Genomic DNA, 20,080 nt, shown 5'->3' with positions numbered 1-20,080 from the left:
AAAATATCAGTATAGGAGCAGGTGCTAAGGAAAATGGTACAGCCATACTTCCCTCACTTGGAAAAATAATAACCAGTTTAGTGGGTTCTGGGATACCACAGATCTATTTTTGAATAGTAGTTCTAACATGTCTATCAAACTCAGTAAGGCTAAGAAATACCCAAATAACTGGTAAAACATTATTTCTAGGTGGTTCTGTGAAGAGGGCTTTTCTGGAAAAGATTAGCACTTGATTAGACTAAGTAAAGATCACCCTGACCAGTGTGGGAAGGCATTGTTAAATTTGTTGAGGGTCTGTGTAAAACAAAGACGAATTCTCTCTCTGCTCTGGAGCTGGGATTTCCTTAGATATTGGAGCTTCTAGTTCTTGGATCTTTGGACTTTGAGGTTAAACCACCTACACTCTTATATCCAACTGACCCCTCCACCCCCTAACCCTGTCCCACCACACTGACCCTTCCCCCACAACTTCTCAAGCCTAGGCCTTGGAATGGGAGTCACATCATCCACCCCCCTGGGTTCTCAGGCCTTCAGACTAGGACTGATTACTCCTGCATCTCCAAGAACATATCATAGAACTTCTCAGCCCCTAAAATTACACACGCCAATTCCATAATAAGTCTCCTCTTATGTATCTATAGAAGCATATACATCCTTTTAGTTTTGTTTCTCTAGAGAACCCTGACTAATACAAACACCTACTTCATGTTCTATAACAAGAATGAGACAACCTAAACACTAGTAAGACTATAATAAATGTTATTCTTCCACTCATTATCATCCTACATAACAACAGTTTTTGGAGGATGGATCTCAAATCAGTAGTACTATCAACATCATCTAAAAATTTTTAGAAAGGGAAGTTTTCAGGCCCCACCGTGGACATTAGAAATTCTGGAGGAAGAGCCCAACACTCTGTTTTTATCAAGCTCTCCAGGAACATTTAAAGCATGGTGAAGTTTGAAAATGGCTGGCTTTTAAAGACCAAGAACTAGAGCTCTAATATCAAAAAGACTGAGTTCAAATCCCAATTCTGCCACTTTCTGGCTTTCTAACCTTAGCTAAATTGACTTCTCTAAGTTTTAGGTTATGTTTTTGTAAAATGGTTACAAATACAGGATGCGCATAAAACTTGTGTACAATTTATAAAACCATTTTAAATTACACATGAACTTTATAGACACCCTGTATAGTATCTAATTTCATAAAGTTGATATGAGACAAATGAGACAAAGCATGTAGAATGCTTTACTCAGTGTTTGGTACAAAAGAAACACCTAATAAATGTTAGCACTATTTCCTACCTACTCTGAAACGGGAACATCATTTTGTCATAGTCTACCACTCCCTGTTTCATTTCTATGGTGTTAATAATCATTACTTCACTTCCTGCAATTGCACTTCCTGCAATTCTTAATGGCAAGTGCACCTCATTATGCTCCTCACACCACATGGCTGTATTTAAAGAAAATAGATGATTAAACACTTTTCTGCCCAGTAGCCACTTTAGGGTTCTTCCTCACTACCAAAATCCTAGTTGTATTTGGCATGGCAATATGACCATTTAAAAATACTCCAGTTCCCAGACTCCATGGCACCAAGGGGTTGGATGTGACGTAGCTTGAGAGGAAGACAAAAGTGGAAACTGCATTGTGTTACTGGGAAAACTTGTTAAATAGAGCAAACTTAGATGGAAAGACTTCTTTTACCGTTCCTTCCATCTCTCCAGCCTCAAAGACATGAAGGAAATAATTCCAATTTTTTGTTTTGTTTTTTTTGAGACAGAGTCTGACTTTGTCACCCTTGATAGAGTGCCATAGCATCACAGCTCACAGCAACCTCAAACTCTTGGGCTCAAGTGATCCTCTTGCCTCAGGCTACCAAGTAGCTGAGACTACAGTCCTCAGCTACAATGCCTAGCTATTTTTAGAGACAGGTTCTCACTCTTGCTCAGGCTGGTCTCAAACTCCTGAGCTTGGACAATCCAGTGCCTCAGCTTCCCAGAGTGAATAACTCCAATTTTTAATACACTGTAGTTGGGTTTCTCTTATATGCAACTGAACACCATCCATCCTAACTCATACCCCCAGGTTTAAACCAGCATCCCATTATCCTGGAATTAGGCAGGAGAATTTATCATGAACTTATCATTTTATTTTTGACTTCAGTGTTCCTTAATCACAAATGATGATGAGAGTTTTCGGTTTTATAGTTAGGCAAGCTAAGAAGATAACTGGATTAAATCCTTTGAGCTCATTAAAAGGAATGAATTGTTTCATCATAAAGTATAAATATTATTTATTAGTTTATTACTTTGTTAACTATCATCCTTTAAAATTATAAATTCATTTCTTTTAAACTATGACAATTACTACTACTAACATCATTACTATTAAAGTATTAAAAAACAAAAGTTTTTCTATTTTTCAGTGTATTTCTCTAAAGCAGGGAAATATTGTCCTCCAATAGGGAAAAACTAATCAGTGAAGGAGTATATCTAGTAGAAGCCCTCCATGGCATCCAGAAAGCAAAACTGAGATTTAAATAATGAGCCAAGCCCACAGTACTGTTCATAAATCGTTATACGTGGATTTGAGAATTTTAACACAAAAGCTGATGATTTCAAGATCTCTAGATTTTCTGAACATGACAATTTTATTTAGAAGTGGAGCACAAGAGATGCTACATATATCCAGTTAAATATTATTTGCTTTCTTTTTTTTTGAGACAGAGTCTCACTCTGTCACCCTGGGTAGAGTGCCGTGGCATTGTCTTTGTAGCTCACAGCAACCTCAAACTCTTGGCCTCAAGAGATCCTCTTGCCTCAGCCTAGTAGCTAAGATTATAGGCACCTGCCCTACCAGCCAGCTAATTTTTCTATTTTTAATAGAGATGGAGTCTTACTCTTGCTCAGGCTGGTCTTGAACTCCTGGACCTAGGCAATCCACTAGCCTCAGCCTCCCAGAGTGCTAGGATATTATTAGCTTTTGAAGAAAATACTTCTTGGGTTCTTTTCTCAGTTACAAAGGCAGCTCATTCACCTCTTAGTGTAAGCCGTCCATGCTGTAGGCCATCAACAGTGACTAACCGGACAGCACCAATGTCATCATTGTCTACAATCTGAAACTGTTCCCAAGTGATGGCCCGAGACTGCCCCTCCAGGAGAGTCAGACCTACAAGAAAAAGTACAAAAGTGTCTTGGAAAGTTCGATCTCATGACAACATGCTTGCTTAAAGAAAAGATTAATGAATTTCCACTCATGAAACTGAAAATTGTATCTTCAAAACCTTTTCAAGAAACCAGAATGTAGCTTTTATTTCTATTAAAATTTTTAATTTTAGTACTATTATATTACCATGGGTTCACTATAAAATGTCCTTTAGAAGCCTGATGATTCCAGAAAATAAACACTGAAGGAAAGAATAGATGTCACATTCACAATCATCTCTATTTCAGAGAAGACGAATTTTTCAGAGGCTACATCCAGACATTTTAAGTGTGCAAAAGAGCCCAGAGGGCTCTTACATAAAATTTATGAGCACATAGGTAGCCCTCAGCGTGGAGAATGTAAAGTGGGGCAGGTAGGTGGTGGAGGTATTTAATGGTAACAAACACTTTGCAATGAGGTCTGTATTTAATGTAGATTCTAATAAGACAGGGATTTTTGTAACCAAGGGAATTAAAACATTCTCCTTGGATTCAGCCTGCTGGAGGAAAAATCTATGGAAAGAGATTTGCTTGCTGTCACAGCAAGAAGAACATAGGCTCTGCAGCAAGTGCTCAGATTAGAGACATGGCGTTGTGGTATCAACAAATATTCTCCTTACTTGACAGAGCTGGGTGCCAACAGATGACAGAGAACCTTAAAAAGGAAGAGAGCTTTTTAAAGAAACAAAATGACAAAATCAAAAGACAGTGTTCTAGTTTATGGCTTCCCCTCAAATCTGCCAGCTTTACCTGCGTCCCCGGCCTTGACAAGTTGCCTGCTTTTCAGCTGGAGCAGTTCCCTAAGGGCTCCCACACTCTCCAAAACTGTAAAGCCCTCCTGCCACTGCTGCCTCATCTTCTGCTGCAGCTGCTTCTTTCAACAGCCCTCTGGGAGTGCGACCTTCCTCATGACTGTGGCCAGGTCTACACTGTGGGACTCAGGGAGTTTGTGCAGTGGCAGCTAAAAGGGGTCAGGTATCACATCCTGGACATGTGGGGAGTTTATATCCAGTGAGGCAAACCTTAACCAATTGGAAACAGGAAATGGGAAGGAACTGAACATACAGAGATTGTTCACCTTTTCCTCACCCCTCCTCCAACTCTTCCCAGACACAGTGGTTCCATCTTCTTCCTGGAGGTACTGGGCACTACAGAGCAATGGGCTTTATCTTATTGTAAAGCAGTGACCAGCTCAGCAACACCACCTTCGTATTTGCTTCTCCCCTTACCCTTGTTTTCAGTATAAGGTTAATACATAAGACCTTGGGGTCTGTTTTCTGGGGAAACCGGACGAATACATGCAATATGTGAATAAAAGAGTGAAAGAGAAGAAGGAAGGGAGGGAGGGAAGAAACACATTCAAGGGATCTCTGTGACTGGGAGTAAGGATTTGAAAACAAGCGCACAATCCAGCATGGGAAAAAGCCTCATGAGACCCAACAGACAAGCAACCAAAAAGATTAGAAGAGTATACAGCAAAATATTAACACTGGTTATGCTTTCATGATGAAATAATGATTTTAATTTTATTTAACATATTCTCCAAGTGTTTGATGATGGGAGCATACATTAAGTTCATAATAAGAAATTGTTTCTGAAAGGATTCTGATGTCCAAAGCAACCAAAATCTGACCTGGAGTTCCCTTAACAAACCTGGGTGTCACAGATCACATATACACATACAGAATACTCCACCTCTATACTCAAGCAGTAATATATGGAACGTGTGATTATTATTAGTTGCATGTTACCAATGTCTTGTTCTCTTTCATTATCCCTCTAACAGAGATAAAGTGAGTCATAGAGCCAGAATGATAAATCAAGGATACTCGATCTTTGTTTCCCATCTCTACTGAACTCTCACACACACAAAAACAGACACAGATATGTACACACACCCCCAAGAGGAAACTCATTTAAGCTGCCACCCAAGGATTTAAATCAGACACAAATAATTTATATTTCCCCTTAATACACCTACCATGGCTGTTTATAGGTATGTTTTAAATGCTACTGATGAGATCAGTAAGAAAGGAAAAATATCTCCATTTATATTCCACATTTACAACTGATTTAATATATACATTGCATTATGAGCCCACTTAGAACCGAAGGGCAGAACTGAAGGCAGTATTGTTCTTAAAGCAATTAAAGCTCTTGTTTATGTACTCTGCTTTCCATGCTACCCAACAAAAAAGTAGGACAGTGGATGACAAAGGCTACACCTTTCTCCAATCCTCTGGACAATTTGAGTTGGAGACTTTTTCTCTCTCAGTCCAACTGTAGCTCAATGTCAAAAAGTAGTCATTTTTTTGTTTTTTGCTTCATTTAGTTAAAAGGTGTCCTTTGGCTTATCTTCTGCAGAGGAAAGGACTTGGCATTAGACACAGGAATCCTGGATTTAAATTTCTCGCCCTGCCACTAGGAATAAACAAAACAAAAACAACTATCTAATGCCCTCATCTGTCTGGGTTGTAGTCGCCCCGTGTGTGAAATGGGAGTAAAACTACCTTTCGTTCCTGAGCCAGCTACAGTCTTATGTTCCCTTTGGACCTGTGTGGCTTGATGTCTTATATTGAATTTCACCTGTATTCCAGGAGACTCGGGGAGCGTTTGTATCTGCTGTTCTGATGGAGATGTGGATGGTAACAGGTGCACTCCTTTCAAAGAAGAAGTCAAATACCTCCAACTCTACCTGCAAACAAACACACACATATGAAGCAGATGCTGACAACTTATAGCAAGAAGTATCATTCATTCTGGGGTGTACCCACAGACGGAGGCAAAATGGAGCCCAGCTTCTGCTGCACCTGGATCTCATTTTTGACAACTTGATTTCACTTTTTCAGGCTCTAGCTGTTCTTCCTTAGTTTATCAGTGTTTTAAAATCTTCTCCATAAAAGAATTTATTAATCTGAAATTAGCAAATATGCTGGAGAAGTGTCCCTCCACTTGCTTGGGAGACCATCTCAGTCCAACATTAGACCACTCAAATCTCTTTCGAAGGGGGAGGATCTGGACCAGTGGTTCTCAGCTGAGGGTGATCTTGTCCCCTGAATGCCAGGAGATATTTTTAATTTCAAAAATAGGTATCTGAGAGGGTGCTACTGGCATCTAGTGGGTAAAGGCCAGGGATATTAGCATCGTACCATGCACATGTCAGCTCCCACAACAAAGAATTATCTGATCCAAATGGCGGTGGTGCCCCTGTGAAGAAACCCTGATCTAGAGGTATCTATCCCACTAGACATGTTTAGAAATATCTACATTTTATTTGCTCTCATGAAATCTGATAAGTCTGAGCTTTCTTATGTGTGCACCAGACGTTGGCAGAGAAGGGTACCCCAGACATGCAAGGCATGTTGTCTGCTTGTGAAGAATACGTGGTCCACTAAGGATATTAGAGAAACAATCAGGCAGGAAAATATCAGCAATTACTGAATAACAAAAGAAGCCGTTCTCGAGGCTACCAAAGCAACAGACTGAAAATGAAACTCTACGTGGGCAGGCAATGTCAATTTTAGATGTACAATGTAAATACATATTAGGCTGGGCCCACAGCCCAGGGCTTCCGGCCCGTACAATCTGAAAAGTGCTTAGTCGCCACTGAGAAAATTGAGACTTACTTTCTAACAAAAAAAACAGCATCTGCACAGCTTCTGCTTTAAAATTGCATTGTACAATGCCAGAAAACACATACAGGAAGCAGCTAGAAAAGCGGTGCTCTGTTTGTGAGCTTGAGGTAAAACTGGAAGTGTAATGAGAAATTACTTCATAACAGGGAAAGTCTGAGAGGCAAGGGAAGGAAAGAAAAACAGCTGCCAAAGTGCAGGCAAAGCACAGCATTGATAGTTAAAGCCCTTTGTCTGCCCTTAAGGCTAAATGCAGAAAATGCCTAAATTACACGGAGAACAATTTGGTAACCCCAGGGACACTCATTTTCCTTAATAAACCTGAACTCAAGTCTATATCAATCTGCTCACTTAAAATTTCCATTCTATTTGAATCAACTTGTTGGTAGGTCTTTAAGTATATGAAGCGTTATTATGTGTAAGACTATAACCAGCTGTTCTTCACTCTCGTTGAATACTATAAGCCAAAAGAAAAAGGCTAACCTACAGCAAAAGGGATTTAGATTAGGGCGGTGCCTGTGGCTCAAAGAAGTAGGGCGCCAGCCCCATATGCCGGAGGTGGCGGGTTCAAACCCAGCCCCAGCCAAAAAGTGCAAAAAAAAAAAAAAATAGGATTTAGATTAGACAGTTGGGAGGACTTTTCTGATGGGAAGTGTTTAACAGTGAAATTAGTTATCAAGTAAAACTATGGAATCTCCTATCCTGAGTCAGTGTTACCAATTAAAACAAAAAAATAAAAGAATTTATTAATAAAAGAATTGTAAACCCTCATCTCCAACATCCATCAGGCCTGGGGGCTGCATGTGGATTATGTGAGGACATTTTTGCTTATCTGTGGTGGCAGATATTACGAAACTTACACACTGATCTTTCCTTTTGCTCATCAGCTTTCGTTAGTGTTTGTGTATTAACGTGGCCCAAGACTTCCAACGAGGCCCAGAGAAGCCAAAGGGTTGGACACCCCTGGGAGTCTATGTAACGCAGGAGGGCAATAGAGGGCTATTTTCAAACTGGTGAGTCCTGGGCTTGATGTGGCCCTCAGAAATATTTTGTAGGTGGCACTATATGTTTTAAGATTTTAAATTATATCTTCTGTATTTAAAAACTGAAAAATATATTAAAATATATGCTTTGCAAATTTTCTTGACAAATGAGAGCTAGAGCAACACTGGGTACATCTGGGTACAAGTTGGGTGGCAGCTGCTGCTGCGGACACCAGCTCACCTGCCTGGCTCCTCAAGGCCTTAGTGTGCGTTCTGATTTACAGGGACTGATTCTCTTTGGAGGCCATGATTGTATAAATGAACCTGAGGGTTAACAAAAGAGGCTTCTTAAATAACTCTGTTGATGCCAACAAGGCTAGAAGCTTTGCCTCTCCTCCTCCTTACCTCGTAATTTCTCCTCTCAGAATGGCTGCTGTTTGGAGGCTGATAGGCAATCTGCATGTCACTGAGATCCTTCCAGGTGAACGAGGAGATGGGTCTGGTGTGATCCAACAGGTGAGTCACATAGCCCTGGAGAGGGGCTTTAGTGATGTTGAACACCAGCAAGGGCTTGGGGGTCTCATCTTCTTCACAATCCAGAACAGATGTCGTCAAAGAGGTCAGGATGAACTGATCCACTTCCAGGATAAACATGGCCATGAATGCTGCCCTTGGGATCTGATTTGGAATGCCAGCTCGGATATAGACGGGCAACCACGCACTCTCTGACTTTGGAAGAAGAAAGAAAATATGAAGGAGGAAATGATATGAATGAAGCTGTAGCATACAGGGTTCGTAGCATGATGTTTGATAGAGCCACAGCTTAGAGGCTTTATCCAGCAGGGATCTGAAACCTGGCTCCTCATTAGAGTCACCTGGGGAGATTGTAACACATATGCGTAATCGGGATTCATGTCTAGAGGCTCCCATTTAATTGTGCCAAAAAGAGAACCAGTATTTTCAGAGCTCCTTGGTGACTCTAATATGTATCCAGGGTTAAGAATGAAGCACCTCTTTTGGCATCAGAAGGAACTGTGCTTATCATTCTATCTCAGCACTTTTACTTTGGATACCTTTATTTTTTTAATTTTTTATATTAAAAATGGTCATTTAATTTATTTCTTTATTAAATCATGGCTGTGTACATTAAGGCATTTAAGGGGTACAATGTACTGGTTTTATGTACAATTTGAAATATTTACAACAAACTGGTTAACATAGCCTTCACCACACTTTCTTAATTATTGTGTTAAGATATTTATACTCTACACTTAATAGATTTGACATGTACCCTTGTAAAATGCACCATAGGTGTGGTCCCACCAATAACCCTCCCTAACCCATCTTACTCCCTCTTCTCTCCCTCCTCTTCCCCTTCATCTTGGGCTATAGTTGGGTTATACCTTTCATATGGAAGTGTGGGTGATTATATATTGGTTTCATAGTAGAACTGAGTACATTAGATACTTTTTCTTCCATTCTTGAGATACTTTACTAAGAAGAATATGTTCCAGCTCCATCCATGTAAATATAAAAGAGGTAAAGTCTCCATCTTTTTTTAAGGATGCGTAATATTCCTTGATGTACATATACCACAATTTATTAATCCATTCATGGGTTGATGGGCACTTGGGCTTTTTTCATGATTTGGCAATTATGAATTGAGCTGCAATAAATATTCTGGTGCAAATATCTTTGTTATAAAGTGATTTTTGGTTTTCTGGAAACTCTTGAAGAAATTGGCCTGGGAGAATACTTTATGAGGAGGATGCCCCAGGCATTTGAAGCAACACCAAAAATACATTACTGGGATCTAATCAAACTAAAAGGCTTCTGCACAGCCAAGAACACATTCTTCTCAGAATGGGAGAAGAAATTTGCAAGTTATGTCTCTGACAAAGATTTGATAATCAGAATCCACAGAGAACTTAAACGAATTAACAAGAAAAGAACAAATGATCTCATCTCATTGTGGGCGAGAGATTTGAATGGAAAATTCTCTGAAGAAGACAGGCACATGGCCTACAGACACATGAAAAAATGCTCATCATCTTTAATCACCAGAGAAATGCAAATCAAAACCACTTTGAGATATCTAACTCCAGTAAGAGTAGCCCATATAACAAAATCCCAAAACCATAGATGTTGGCATGAATGTGGAGAAAAGGGAGCACTTCTGCACTGCTGGTGGGAATGCAAACTAATACATTCCTTTTGGAAAGAAGTTTGGAGATCACTTAGGGATCTAAAAATAGACCTGCTGTTCAATCCTGCAATTCCTCTACTAGATATATATCCAGAAGACCAAAAATCACTTTATAACAAAGATATTTGCACCAGAATGTTTATTGCAGCCCAATTTCTTTCTTTCTTTTTTTGAAACAGAGTCTCACTCTGTTGCCCAGGCTAAAGTGCAGTGATACGATCATAGCTCACTGCAACCTCAAATTCCCAGGCTCAAGTGATTCCTATCTCAGCCTCCAGAGTAGCTGGGACTATTAAGAATGCAAAAAATAGCTGGGCTTTGTGGCAGGCGCCTGTGGTCCCAGCTACTGCAGAGGCTGAGGCAAGAGAATCGCCTAAGCCCAGGAGCTGGAGGTTGCTGTGAGATGTGATGGCACAGCACTCTACCAAGGGCAATAAAGTGAGACTCCGTCTCTACAAAACAAACAAAAAAAAAAGAATGCACCACCATGCTTGGCTATTTTTCTGGGTTTTTTGGTAGGGATGGGGGTCTTTTATGTTTCTTAGGCTGGTCTTAAACTCCTAGCCTCAAGAGATCCTCCTGCCTCAGTCTCCCAAAGTGCTAGATTATGAGCTTGAGCCAACATTTCTGGCCTAATTTGCATGACTTTAGATGTGATACTCCTAAGTCTTACGGTTCTTACATCTATAAATGAAAATACTAGACTTCCAAGTATTACAAGAAATAGCTAAAGTAAGGTAATTAGGAGCTTCTGGCACACACCCAAAACCTTCTCTAGCCACAGGGCTTACCTCCTTTCATATGGCTTTAAAGAGTGCAGGAAAAGAATGAAGGAAAAACATTTATAATTCAGTTCTCATGCAACAAAAGGATGGTTGTTTCATTGTCCAGTTAATTGAAGACCCTGGGTCTCTGAGTGAGGGGTAAGTATCAGGGATTGGAAATGATCAGTCAGGCTAAGCATGCATCCTCCTCCAATGAAAGTGCCATGAGTAAGAGACCCTCCAAAGACAGCATGAAACCGCATCATGAGACCAGAAGTATCAACAAGTGCTATGGACGGAAGAATCCTTACAGCAGTAGATGCTGGCTACCACAGGGTTTAATAAATTCCATTGTTGGGAAAAGAAGCCTCAATTATCAATATCACATTAGTCTAATACTACTGAGCACTGGATATTAGACTAGGAGTTGTAAACTATAAATAACAGATTACTAAAAGTGGAATTATTCTTGGCTCAGTCTCAACTGAATTTCCCATAAAAGAGAAACCAGATTTCAAAAATAGATATAAGACAGATACTGTAATATGCAGAATTTGTGAAGAACCAGTTCCAGACTCTAAAACCCTCTCTCACTATAAGAAAATGAAAAGACTGAGAGAGGTAAGAGAAAGACATTTATTTGGAGAGAGGAGCGCTGTGCTGAATCACTTCCCCAACCCTCAACATCACACACCCCATAAAGCAGAGAGCGTGGGGAAATGCTACATCCCTTATCTCAGGTGTCAGGAGGGGAGTTTCCTTGAAATGTTATTTCCTGCAGGTGGAGTGCACACCAGAGGCACATAAATGGCCAGAAGCAGAAGAGTAATGGTGACTGTACTGGAATCCTGTTTGTGGCAACAAGGGGCATATAAGCAGCTCCCACATATGCACCCAGTAGGACAAGGAGCTAATCTGGTTTTTTTCTGGGCCCTGACCCTGACCTGTAGGGAGCAATTTTTTATTTATTTTTATTTTTTTGGAGACAGAGTCTCACTCTGTCACCCTGGGTAGAGCACCATGGCATCATAGCTCACAACAACCTCAAATTCTTTGGGTCAAGCAATCCTCTTGCCTCAGCCTCTCAAGTAGCTGGAACTACAGGCATCCACCACAACACCTGTCTACGTTTTATTAGAGACGGGGGTCTCGCCCTTGCTCCAGCTGGTCTCAAACTCCTGCGCTCAGGCAACCCACCTGCCTCAGCCTCCCAGAGTGCTAGGATTACAGGTGTGAGAACTGCAGCCAGCCAAGGGAGCATTCTTGAGAGGACAAAACTCCAGCAGCAAAAAGCTGGAGATGAAACTAATATTGCAGGGGCAGCAGGAGAAATCACAAATGACCACTCAGGCAAGAAACACATCCTTCCCAATGATAAGGAGAGCTACGAGTCAGAGAGCTCTGCAACCAGTCTCTCCAGAGAAACCTCTGAGACAAGGAGGCAGCTTGAAACACCTGCCAGGCTCAGAGAGCGTGAAATCCTATTTCATCAGTGCCAGATCAAATTGATGTCTGTTTCAAGTACTCCCCAAAACCATTCCTGCCATGAGCCTAAAAGCTTAGAAAAGTAGCCAGCAAAGCTCAGAAGAAGAGAGAGATGCAAAAGAAACACAGAAGAACAATCAATCCCTTCCTTTCCCGGTGCGTGGTTAATAAAGACAAATGGATGATAGACCGAGACACCCTAGGGTTTAGATATTATATCTACTCTTCATGTGCCATTGGGGAAGAATTATTGGAAGATGCATAAGTAGAAAATTTAAGAAAGGGTAAATTGTGATTTAAAAGGATTAGTGAACATAGAGGCTAATTAAGTCTAGAGTTAAGGCTAAATAAACATGGTATTTAAAACATGTTAATAAAACAGAGACAAATGTCAAAAGAGCTTACTTGAAATAAAAGATGATGGAAATAATGATGTATAACAATTGTGTGCTAGAATTGAAATCACAAATTATATAAACAAAGCAATTACCAGTAGAAATGAACAATTGGATGGATCCTCCTCAGACATAGGAGGGAGCCAAGAGACTCCATTTTATTTTTGACTTTCAATATTGTAAATACAGGTTGAAGAATATTTTTAAAATTAGAATTAAATCTAAAGAAAACAAAGTGGGATAAAGGATTCTCAAATAAAATAAGGACAAAGCAAAAAAATACTTATCTTGCAAGCAATAAAATGATAATTTTTTAATTAGCAAGAAAGCATAAAATAAGATGATAAAAAAGTGTGTACCCATTTTTACCCTAAACATAGTTTATATTTTCTTATTCTAGGAAAATATTCTAAAATTCAATGAATGTGACTAATTATGTGTACCTTACAAGAAAGGCACTTAAAATAAAATTATATAGAAAGATTAAAAGTAAAAGGATGATCCAAATTTATCGTGCAAGGGAAAAAGCAGAGGGATCATATTAATTTCAAAAGATGAATTCAAGGCAAAAGGTATTAGAAAGGCAGTTGATATTGATGAAATATACAAGGTAGACATAAAGTTCATGTGCAATTTACTATGTTAAGCTATTTTAAATTACACATGAACTGTAGGTACACCGTGTATATAAAACAACATTGTATTTAATATTGTTCTGGCTAAGCCAGTGGGAAATAGAGCAGAAATAAGAGGCATAATGATGGGGGGAGCACAAAATTATTATCCTTAATGAAAGATATAATTATGATCTTTAAAAGCTCAAAGAATTGAACTTTCTTAAAATAATTGAATTCAGGAAAGATGTCAGGTAAGAGAAAATTATACCAAAAAATATGCTTCCTATTTATCATCAATAACCAGTGAGGAGGTAGAATGCGGGGGTGGAGGGGAATATTCTATTCACTATTGTTTCATAAAAACAAACTTCCTGAATTCAATTATTTTAAGAAAGTTTCGATTCTTACAAAGTGTGCTCAGTGTATGTGAAGAAACCATTTGCCCAGGTGAAGTGAGATACCTCATTTCTGCTTGAGAAGTTCAATATGGTTAATGTTCTATTATTCCAGTCCTTCCACAAATGATTTCTAGTTTTAATCCAATGCTAATAAATAACCTTAGGAGGGTTTTTTTCTGAAACTCACATAAATGATTTAATTATATATCTGGAACTAACACTAGGTGAAAATGACTGTAAAAGTTTTAAATAGGAGTGATGAGGAAGTATTTGCCTGTAAGACATGCAGGGTGTCCAACCTGTGGCCCAAGGTCAATGCAGATTATTTGAAGACTGTTTGACTTATCTGTGATGTCCAATATCATGAACAGTATGGATCTTCTTTTTTGCTCATCAGCTTTGGTTAGTGTTTGTGTATTTAATGTGTGGCCCAAGACAACTCTTATTCTTCCAATGGGCACCAGAAAAGAAAAAAGTATGGACACCCCTGCCAATGAGTAAAGTGTATTATAGATCCATTACGTTTAGAATAATCGTAATGGATTATTACAATTGTGGCACTAACACAAGAATAAGTACAAACAAAAGAGCTAGACTTGAAATAATATACATTATGTCTTTCTTTTTTTTCATTTCAGGTTAATGTGAGGGTACAAACAACTAGGTTACAATATCATTTAAAATCAATGGGAAACTGGGCCTGGGAAAGTGGCTCATGCCTATAATCTTAGCACTCTGGGAGGCCAAGGCAGGCAGATTGCTTAAGCTCATGAGTTTGAGACCAGCCTGAGCAAGAGTAAACCCCATCTCTACTTAGAAAAATGAAAAACTGAGATAAGACGATCACGTGAGCCCAAGAGTTTGAGGTTGCTGGGAGCTATGATGCCATGGCACTCTAACCAGGGTGAACTCTGTCTCAAAAAATAAAATAAAATAAAATAAAATAAAATAAAATGGAAACAAATGGTCTTGAATATTTGGGCCATCTGGAACAAACTGTTCCTTGTATTTCACCGTGTAATAAAATTTATTTCAGATGGATAAAAAGGCAAATATAATAATACCTTTAAAACTCTAGAAGAAAGTATGGGTGAATTGACATTTAGTCTCTTGATGAGAACAGACTACACAATCATAAAAATAATAAAATAATCAAGATATAAAACTTCACATATAATATAAATTCAATTTCACAAAACTAACTCTGGTATGCCTGTCTCCTACTATGTATGTGTGTGTGTGTAAAAATGGTGAGTATACAGATAGTGATAGTTTTATTTTCTCCTTACTTTGATTTCTGTGTTTTTCTTAATATTCTTTGCAGTGAGCATATTACTTTTATATTCATACACAAATCTGTCTTATGACATGTCAAATTAACTATGGACCAGGTTAATGCTAAATGAAGTATGAAGGTCGTTTAAAGGAATAAACTCCCAATAAAACAGATTTTAGAATATAAACAAACTCAATAAAATAAACTTAACTCAATAATAGTGAGAAAAAATTAAGAAAACTCAGAAAGAAATACAGCATTAAATTTTTTTAATGGACATAAGAAATCATTAAAAGCAAAAGGAATTCTGTGTCAAAACAAACAGAAAACATCTACTCATAGTCAGTAGATCTAGAGTTTAGGTCCTGCCTAGCCATAAAACAGCCATGTGTGTACTGACAAGGTATAGCACTTCTCTGGGCCACCACTATAAAATAAGAGGCTGGCGCTAAACCCGACCTGGCTTTCTAAACCTGGCTGATCATCAGTTTTTTACTGGGTGGCTTTTAAACCAGCAAAACAAGCATGGTGCTTATTGTGTGCCAAGTTTTGCGCCTAGCACTTGGTAAGTATTGTCTTATTTAATCTTCTCTCTTACTCTTAAGAAGTAAGTGCTGGGCGGCGCCTGTGGCTCAGTCGGTGAGGCGCAGGCCCCATATGCTGAGGGGGGCAGGTTCAAACCCGGCCCCGGCCAAACTGCAACCAAAAAATAGCTGGGCATTGTGGCGCGCGCCTGTAGTCCCAGCTGCTTGGGAGGCTGAGGCAAGAGAATCACTTAAGCCCAGGAGTTGGAGGTTGCTGTGAGCTGTGTGAGGCCACGGCACTCTACAGAGGGCCATAAAGTGAGACTCTGTCTCTACAAAAAAAAAAAAAAAAAAGAAGTAAGTGCTATTATTCCCATTGTAAGATGAAGAAAATGAAATACAAAGTCTAAAGTTACACATCTAGTTAAGTAGATGTTTTAACCCAGGCAATCTGGGCCCACTATTCATGCTTTCAACTATTACATTAGATTCAGAAATTCATCCTTTACAAATGCACGAATGATTTACCTGATCAATTTGACCAGTCTACTTTGCAGATATCCATAGTTCTCAATCTAAAATTCTATAATGCTGTTTCATTTCATTATCATTTGTCTTATCAATGCCTCGGGGTAGTAATGTTCGATGTTTGACTGGGCCCCTTAGGAGAAACCCTAGTAAGAAGCCAGATTATGACAGATGGAGGCCTTTCCAAATGTTGTCTTGAATCATCTATCAGCACAAAATTTGAGCTGTTTCAGCAGGTTCATAGTTGCCCCAGTTTCCCAAATAAAGAAAGTACAGAGTACACGAATTGGTAGACTAGCATGTTAAACATTTCATTTAAACTGATTCTACTTTCTGTCATGATTTCGGTGTAAAGAGATCCAGAGAAGGAAAGGTGGGAGAATAACAAGACTGGAAGAGGAAGGAGGTCTGTCTCCTTGACACTGAGTCCTCCATCCCAGAATCTGTAAGAGTGAAAAATCTGTGACCATCATAAAAGCGGAACTGAGGTTCTCCTTGCTCCTAGTTTCCTGTGGCCTTGCAGAATGGACTGCCTGACTTCAAAAAGGAGAAAGGGAGCATCAAAGAGAAGGAAGGTGACACAAGAGGTCGAATGACAGGCTGAAGAGTCCTGGAGGTGGAGAAGGAAGAAGGTGAGCATATAACTAGCCCCAGTCCTCCCACGTTGCCTTAGCTACAAAGAACCTGAGGAGGGAAATTAGATACTGACATTATGTACAAAAGCTAAGTTTCAAGTACTTAGTGGAAGAACAGACACAGGAACACCCCCTATGGAGTTGGCTCTGTGGCTGTGAATCAGCTGGGGACACTGACACAGAACGCCAAACTCTACCTTGTACACGATTTTACTCCTGCTGTCTGTGAGGTCCAGTTGGATGGAGATGTAGTCAATGTTGGGTGAAGGGGGGTCTGTATGTTGATAGCGAAGCCCCATCAGCAGGAACTCCTCACAGCTTACTTTGAGATTTCCTATTTTCTTCAATCCTGGGGAGCAGCTGCCACCAGGACACTTCAGTTCTGTTCCCACTTCTAAAATGTACAGTATTGCATCAAGATAGTCACTTGAACACTCGCAAAATTTAAAAACCAGTACCACCTCCCATGGATACTTATTCCTATGCAATGCCCCAAGAATACCCATGTGTACCCTGTGGGTAGTCATTATTCTGATAGCCTGAATAGAAAACAGTTGACAGTTGTTTCATCAGGGTTTTGCCCACCATGAGTTACAGTGAGAGAAAAAAGTATAGAAAATGTATTTTCTAATGCTCGAACTTCTCTGGACAATAGCCCAGGAATTCACTAGAGGCCTTCTGTGGGTAGCTCACAGCATCAGCATCCCCGTCTCCACTGGACAATCTCTACTGGACTGTTCTACTCACTGAACCTCCCTGTTATTCTTACCACACACTCAAATCCTTCATATCCTATGTCAGTTAGTCTTTTTACTAAATCTTCCCTTAAACTGTCTTTGACCACCTGAATCAACCCACTCTTTTTCCAGAAACCACAATTGCCTTTCCAGTAGCCTTCATGTCTTTGCCCAACTGTATTTTTCACTCTTGTATGGTATATGATACTCATAAGACCACTTATTTTTCGAGTCTCATTTCCCTGACGTAGAAAATACTCTGCATCTAACCAGATTGTGAAGATGAATGAGATGATTTATGCACATGCGTGTCTTTAACTGTAAACGTCTATCACGTTCAAAGTATTACTGCTATGAAGATGATTGTGCCTCATATTTCCTGGTTTCCCCTAGTTCCTAGAATACTATCAACAGGAGATGCCCAAAGTATGTGGATTAAATGAACAGCAGAAGGAACGTTATCCATCAGCTCTACCAGCTAGTTTTACTTCTAACCTGCTCATAATCCAGTAATACTTCATAAATGCACCACTACTCTTGCCACTCCTGCCATTGCTATTACTAATAACAGGTGGCAATTAATGAGTACCTTCTGTACACTGGACACTGTGTTAAGGACTTTGTGTAGGTAAGGATTTGTACCCATCCTTACATAACCCTACAGAGCTGCTATATCCTTTCCTGCTTTACAGAGGCTTAGACAGGTTAATAACTAAGATTGCACAGGAAATAAACAGCAGAAGCAGTTTTCAAAACCAGGTCTAATTCTATAGTTTATGCTCTTAACCACTAACCAACAATTTTCAACCAGCTAAATTTTACATTAGTTAAATAGAACCCTTTGTCATGGTAGAAGATGACCATGTATGGATATTTTTGTCAGTTTTAGTAACACCCCGATAAGTATTAAGAATATCATACGGGACTCAGGGAAAAAACTATGTGGCTGATCTCCACGAGGTTCTCCTGGCTGAGGCTCCACCAGAACCATGTGGCCATGGGCTGGCAGCCAAGTTCTCACAGGGTCCAGCCTGACAGTGCATTCCAGGCTGACCATCTTATCATAATCAAATGTGAGCAGGTTCTTATCAATTGCCCGGGACAGGCCATAGAATTCGGACACCTCCAGCACATTGTTACTCATGCGGATGATGTTACAATCTGGCTCCAGGAGATAGACCCGCAGGGTAAACGTTTCCGTGAAGGTGTCTGTTTCAGTAAACCTGTGGAGAACACAGAGCAATGGCAGTGAGAACTGGCGCTCAGGTACTTCTGAGACCTGTGTGCTCAGCTTGAAGCTTAAAGATTGGCCCTCCCCAAACTTATGCCTCAGGTTGAGCTGAACTTTTGTTTCATGCTCAATTCCCAGACTCTGTCCCCCTCCCTCCTTCTCTTTACTCTAGTGTCACCACCTTTTCCTGCTACTCCCCCCCTCCAAACATCTTTCTTTCAGCACCTACTTTCAAACTCATCATCCATGCTGGTATTTAATGACTGCTGAGACCTCAGAGTCTCAATTTTAGCACATACATAATTTAAGAGTATCAAACCTATGTAATTCGTAGATTGGATTTTAATTCAGGAGTAAAGGGGTGAATACTGAAGCATCCAGATCTTTTGCTCTTCAGAAACACCACTACCTAGCTGCTCATTTACAGCCCACTTCAATGCCTAGCATGTGAAGGTATTCGGCCATTGTTACTTCCATTCCCTCCATCCCTTTAGCAACTCCAACCTTGGGATGTTTACAAAAACTAAGAGACATCAATCAATATGCTTTTTGAGGAGAGAAAATTAAAGAATGAAGACTACGTATCAATGACGTAGCTTCTAATTGGTGTGCTTGTATCACAGCCCAGGCACTGCGTTGAACTCTTTATGACAGTAACTCATTCCATCCTTATAAAAACCTATGATAAGCATCGTCAATCCCATTTTACATGTGAGGAAAGTGAGGCATAGAGAGGTCAAGTAACTTGCAAAAAGGGGCAAGAGAAGAAGGAAGAGAAGAACAAAAATGCTCCCTGATCTTCCACCTCCAAGTCCTCTGAACATTTGACCTTAAATGTACTCAAGACCAAGGCCACGGTGGTTCCTGTAAGCCTACCCTTCATGTGTGCTCTTCCAACCTTCCTGCCTCGTAGAAACTCAAGAGGAGCTGGAATTCCACACCTTTTCCAGCCCCTCTAGGCAAGCTCTTGGAAGTCAGTTTGGTTCTGAAAGACCAGATGGCTCTGTATGCTGATTTTACAGCTTCCTAAGGAAGTCTTGGCTGACACTTCATTTTCCGAGGACAGCATTTTGCTCATGCCTCTCTTCTGACACTTGCTCTTCTTTACCATCATTGTCTCCCATCTTTCGCATTAGACTATGAGCACCTTAAGAGTCCACGTAGCCTCCTCTCTGTGTTTCTTACGCCCAGCATAGAGCCCTATCTATAGTAGGTGCTCATAAACTATTATAGAAGGTTTCACTGTTCCCACCTCTTCTACAAAAGTCTTCGCATTGTTTTACTGCTAAAGGGAAATTCATACCAACATAATTCAATACTCTTAAGAGGAATAGAAATCCAGTGAAGAACAACAAGAAGGCCTGCTTCACCTCCACAGAGTTCTTACTTGCTTCTATGAAGTCAGTGATAACATAATCACAAGCTGAAATTTAAAATTAACTTTTATTGGGATATAATTCA

At 39.8% G+C, this 20,080-nt stretch overlaps 1 protein-coding gene across 9 annotated transcripts in view; it reads right to left on the bottom strand.

The window, feature by feature from the left end:
- The window catches only part of FREM1 (FRAS1 related extracellular matrix 1), a 183,025-nt gene that overhangs the window by 123,626 nt on the left and 39,319 nt on the right, over positions 1-20,080 (bottom strand). For 8 of the 9 annotated variants that reach the window (XM_053572312.1, XM_053572332.1, XM_053572323.1 and 5 more), the window contains exons 4-8: positions 18,310-18,611; positions 16,849-17,045; positions 8,229-8,552; positions 5,795-5,903; positions 3,042-3,173 (exon numbers count right to left, since the gene is read on the bottom strand). In XM_053572312.1, the coding sequence (XP_053428287.1) occupies positions 3,042-3,173; positions 5,795-5,903; positions 8,229-8,552; positions 16,849-17,045; positions 18,310-18,611 (1,064 nt within the window). Of the gene's footprint in view, positions 1-3,041; positions 3,174-5,513; positions 5,567-5,794; positions 5,904-8,228; positions 8,553-16,848; positions 17,046-18,309; positions 18,612-20,080 lie in introns of those variants that run through there. The other variant, XM_053572409.1, reaches the window with a different exon arrangement.

The sequence above is a fragment of the Nycticebus coucang genome, chromosome 2 (genome assembly GCF_027406575.1).
Source record: "Nycticebus coucang isolate mNycCou1 chromosome 2, mNycCou1.pri, whole genome shotgun sequence".
Taxonomy (NCBI): Eukaryota; Metazoa; Chordata; class Mammalia; order Primates; family Lorisidae; genus Nycticebus; species Nycticebus coucang.
This window is presented reverse-complemented; position numbering and strand designations above follow the sequence as displayed.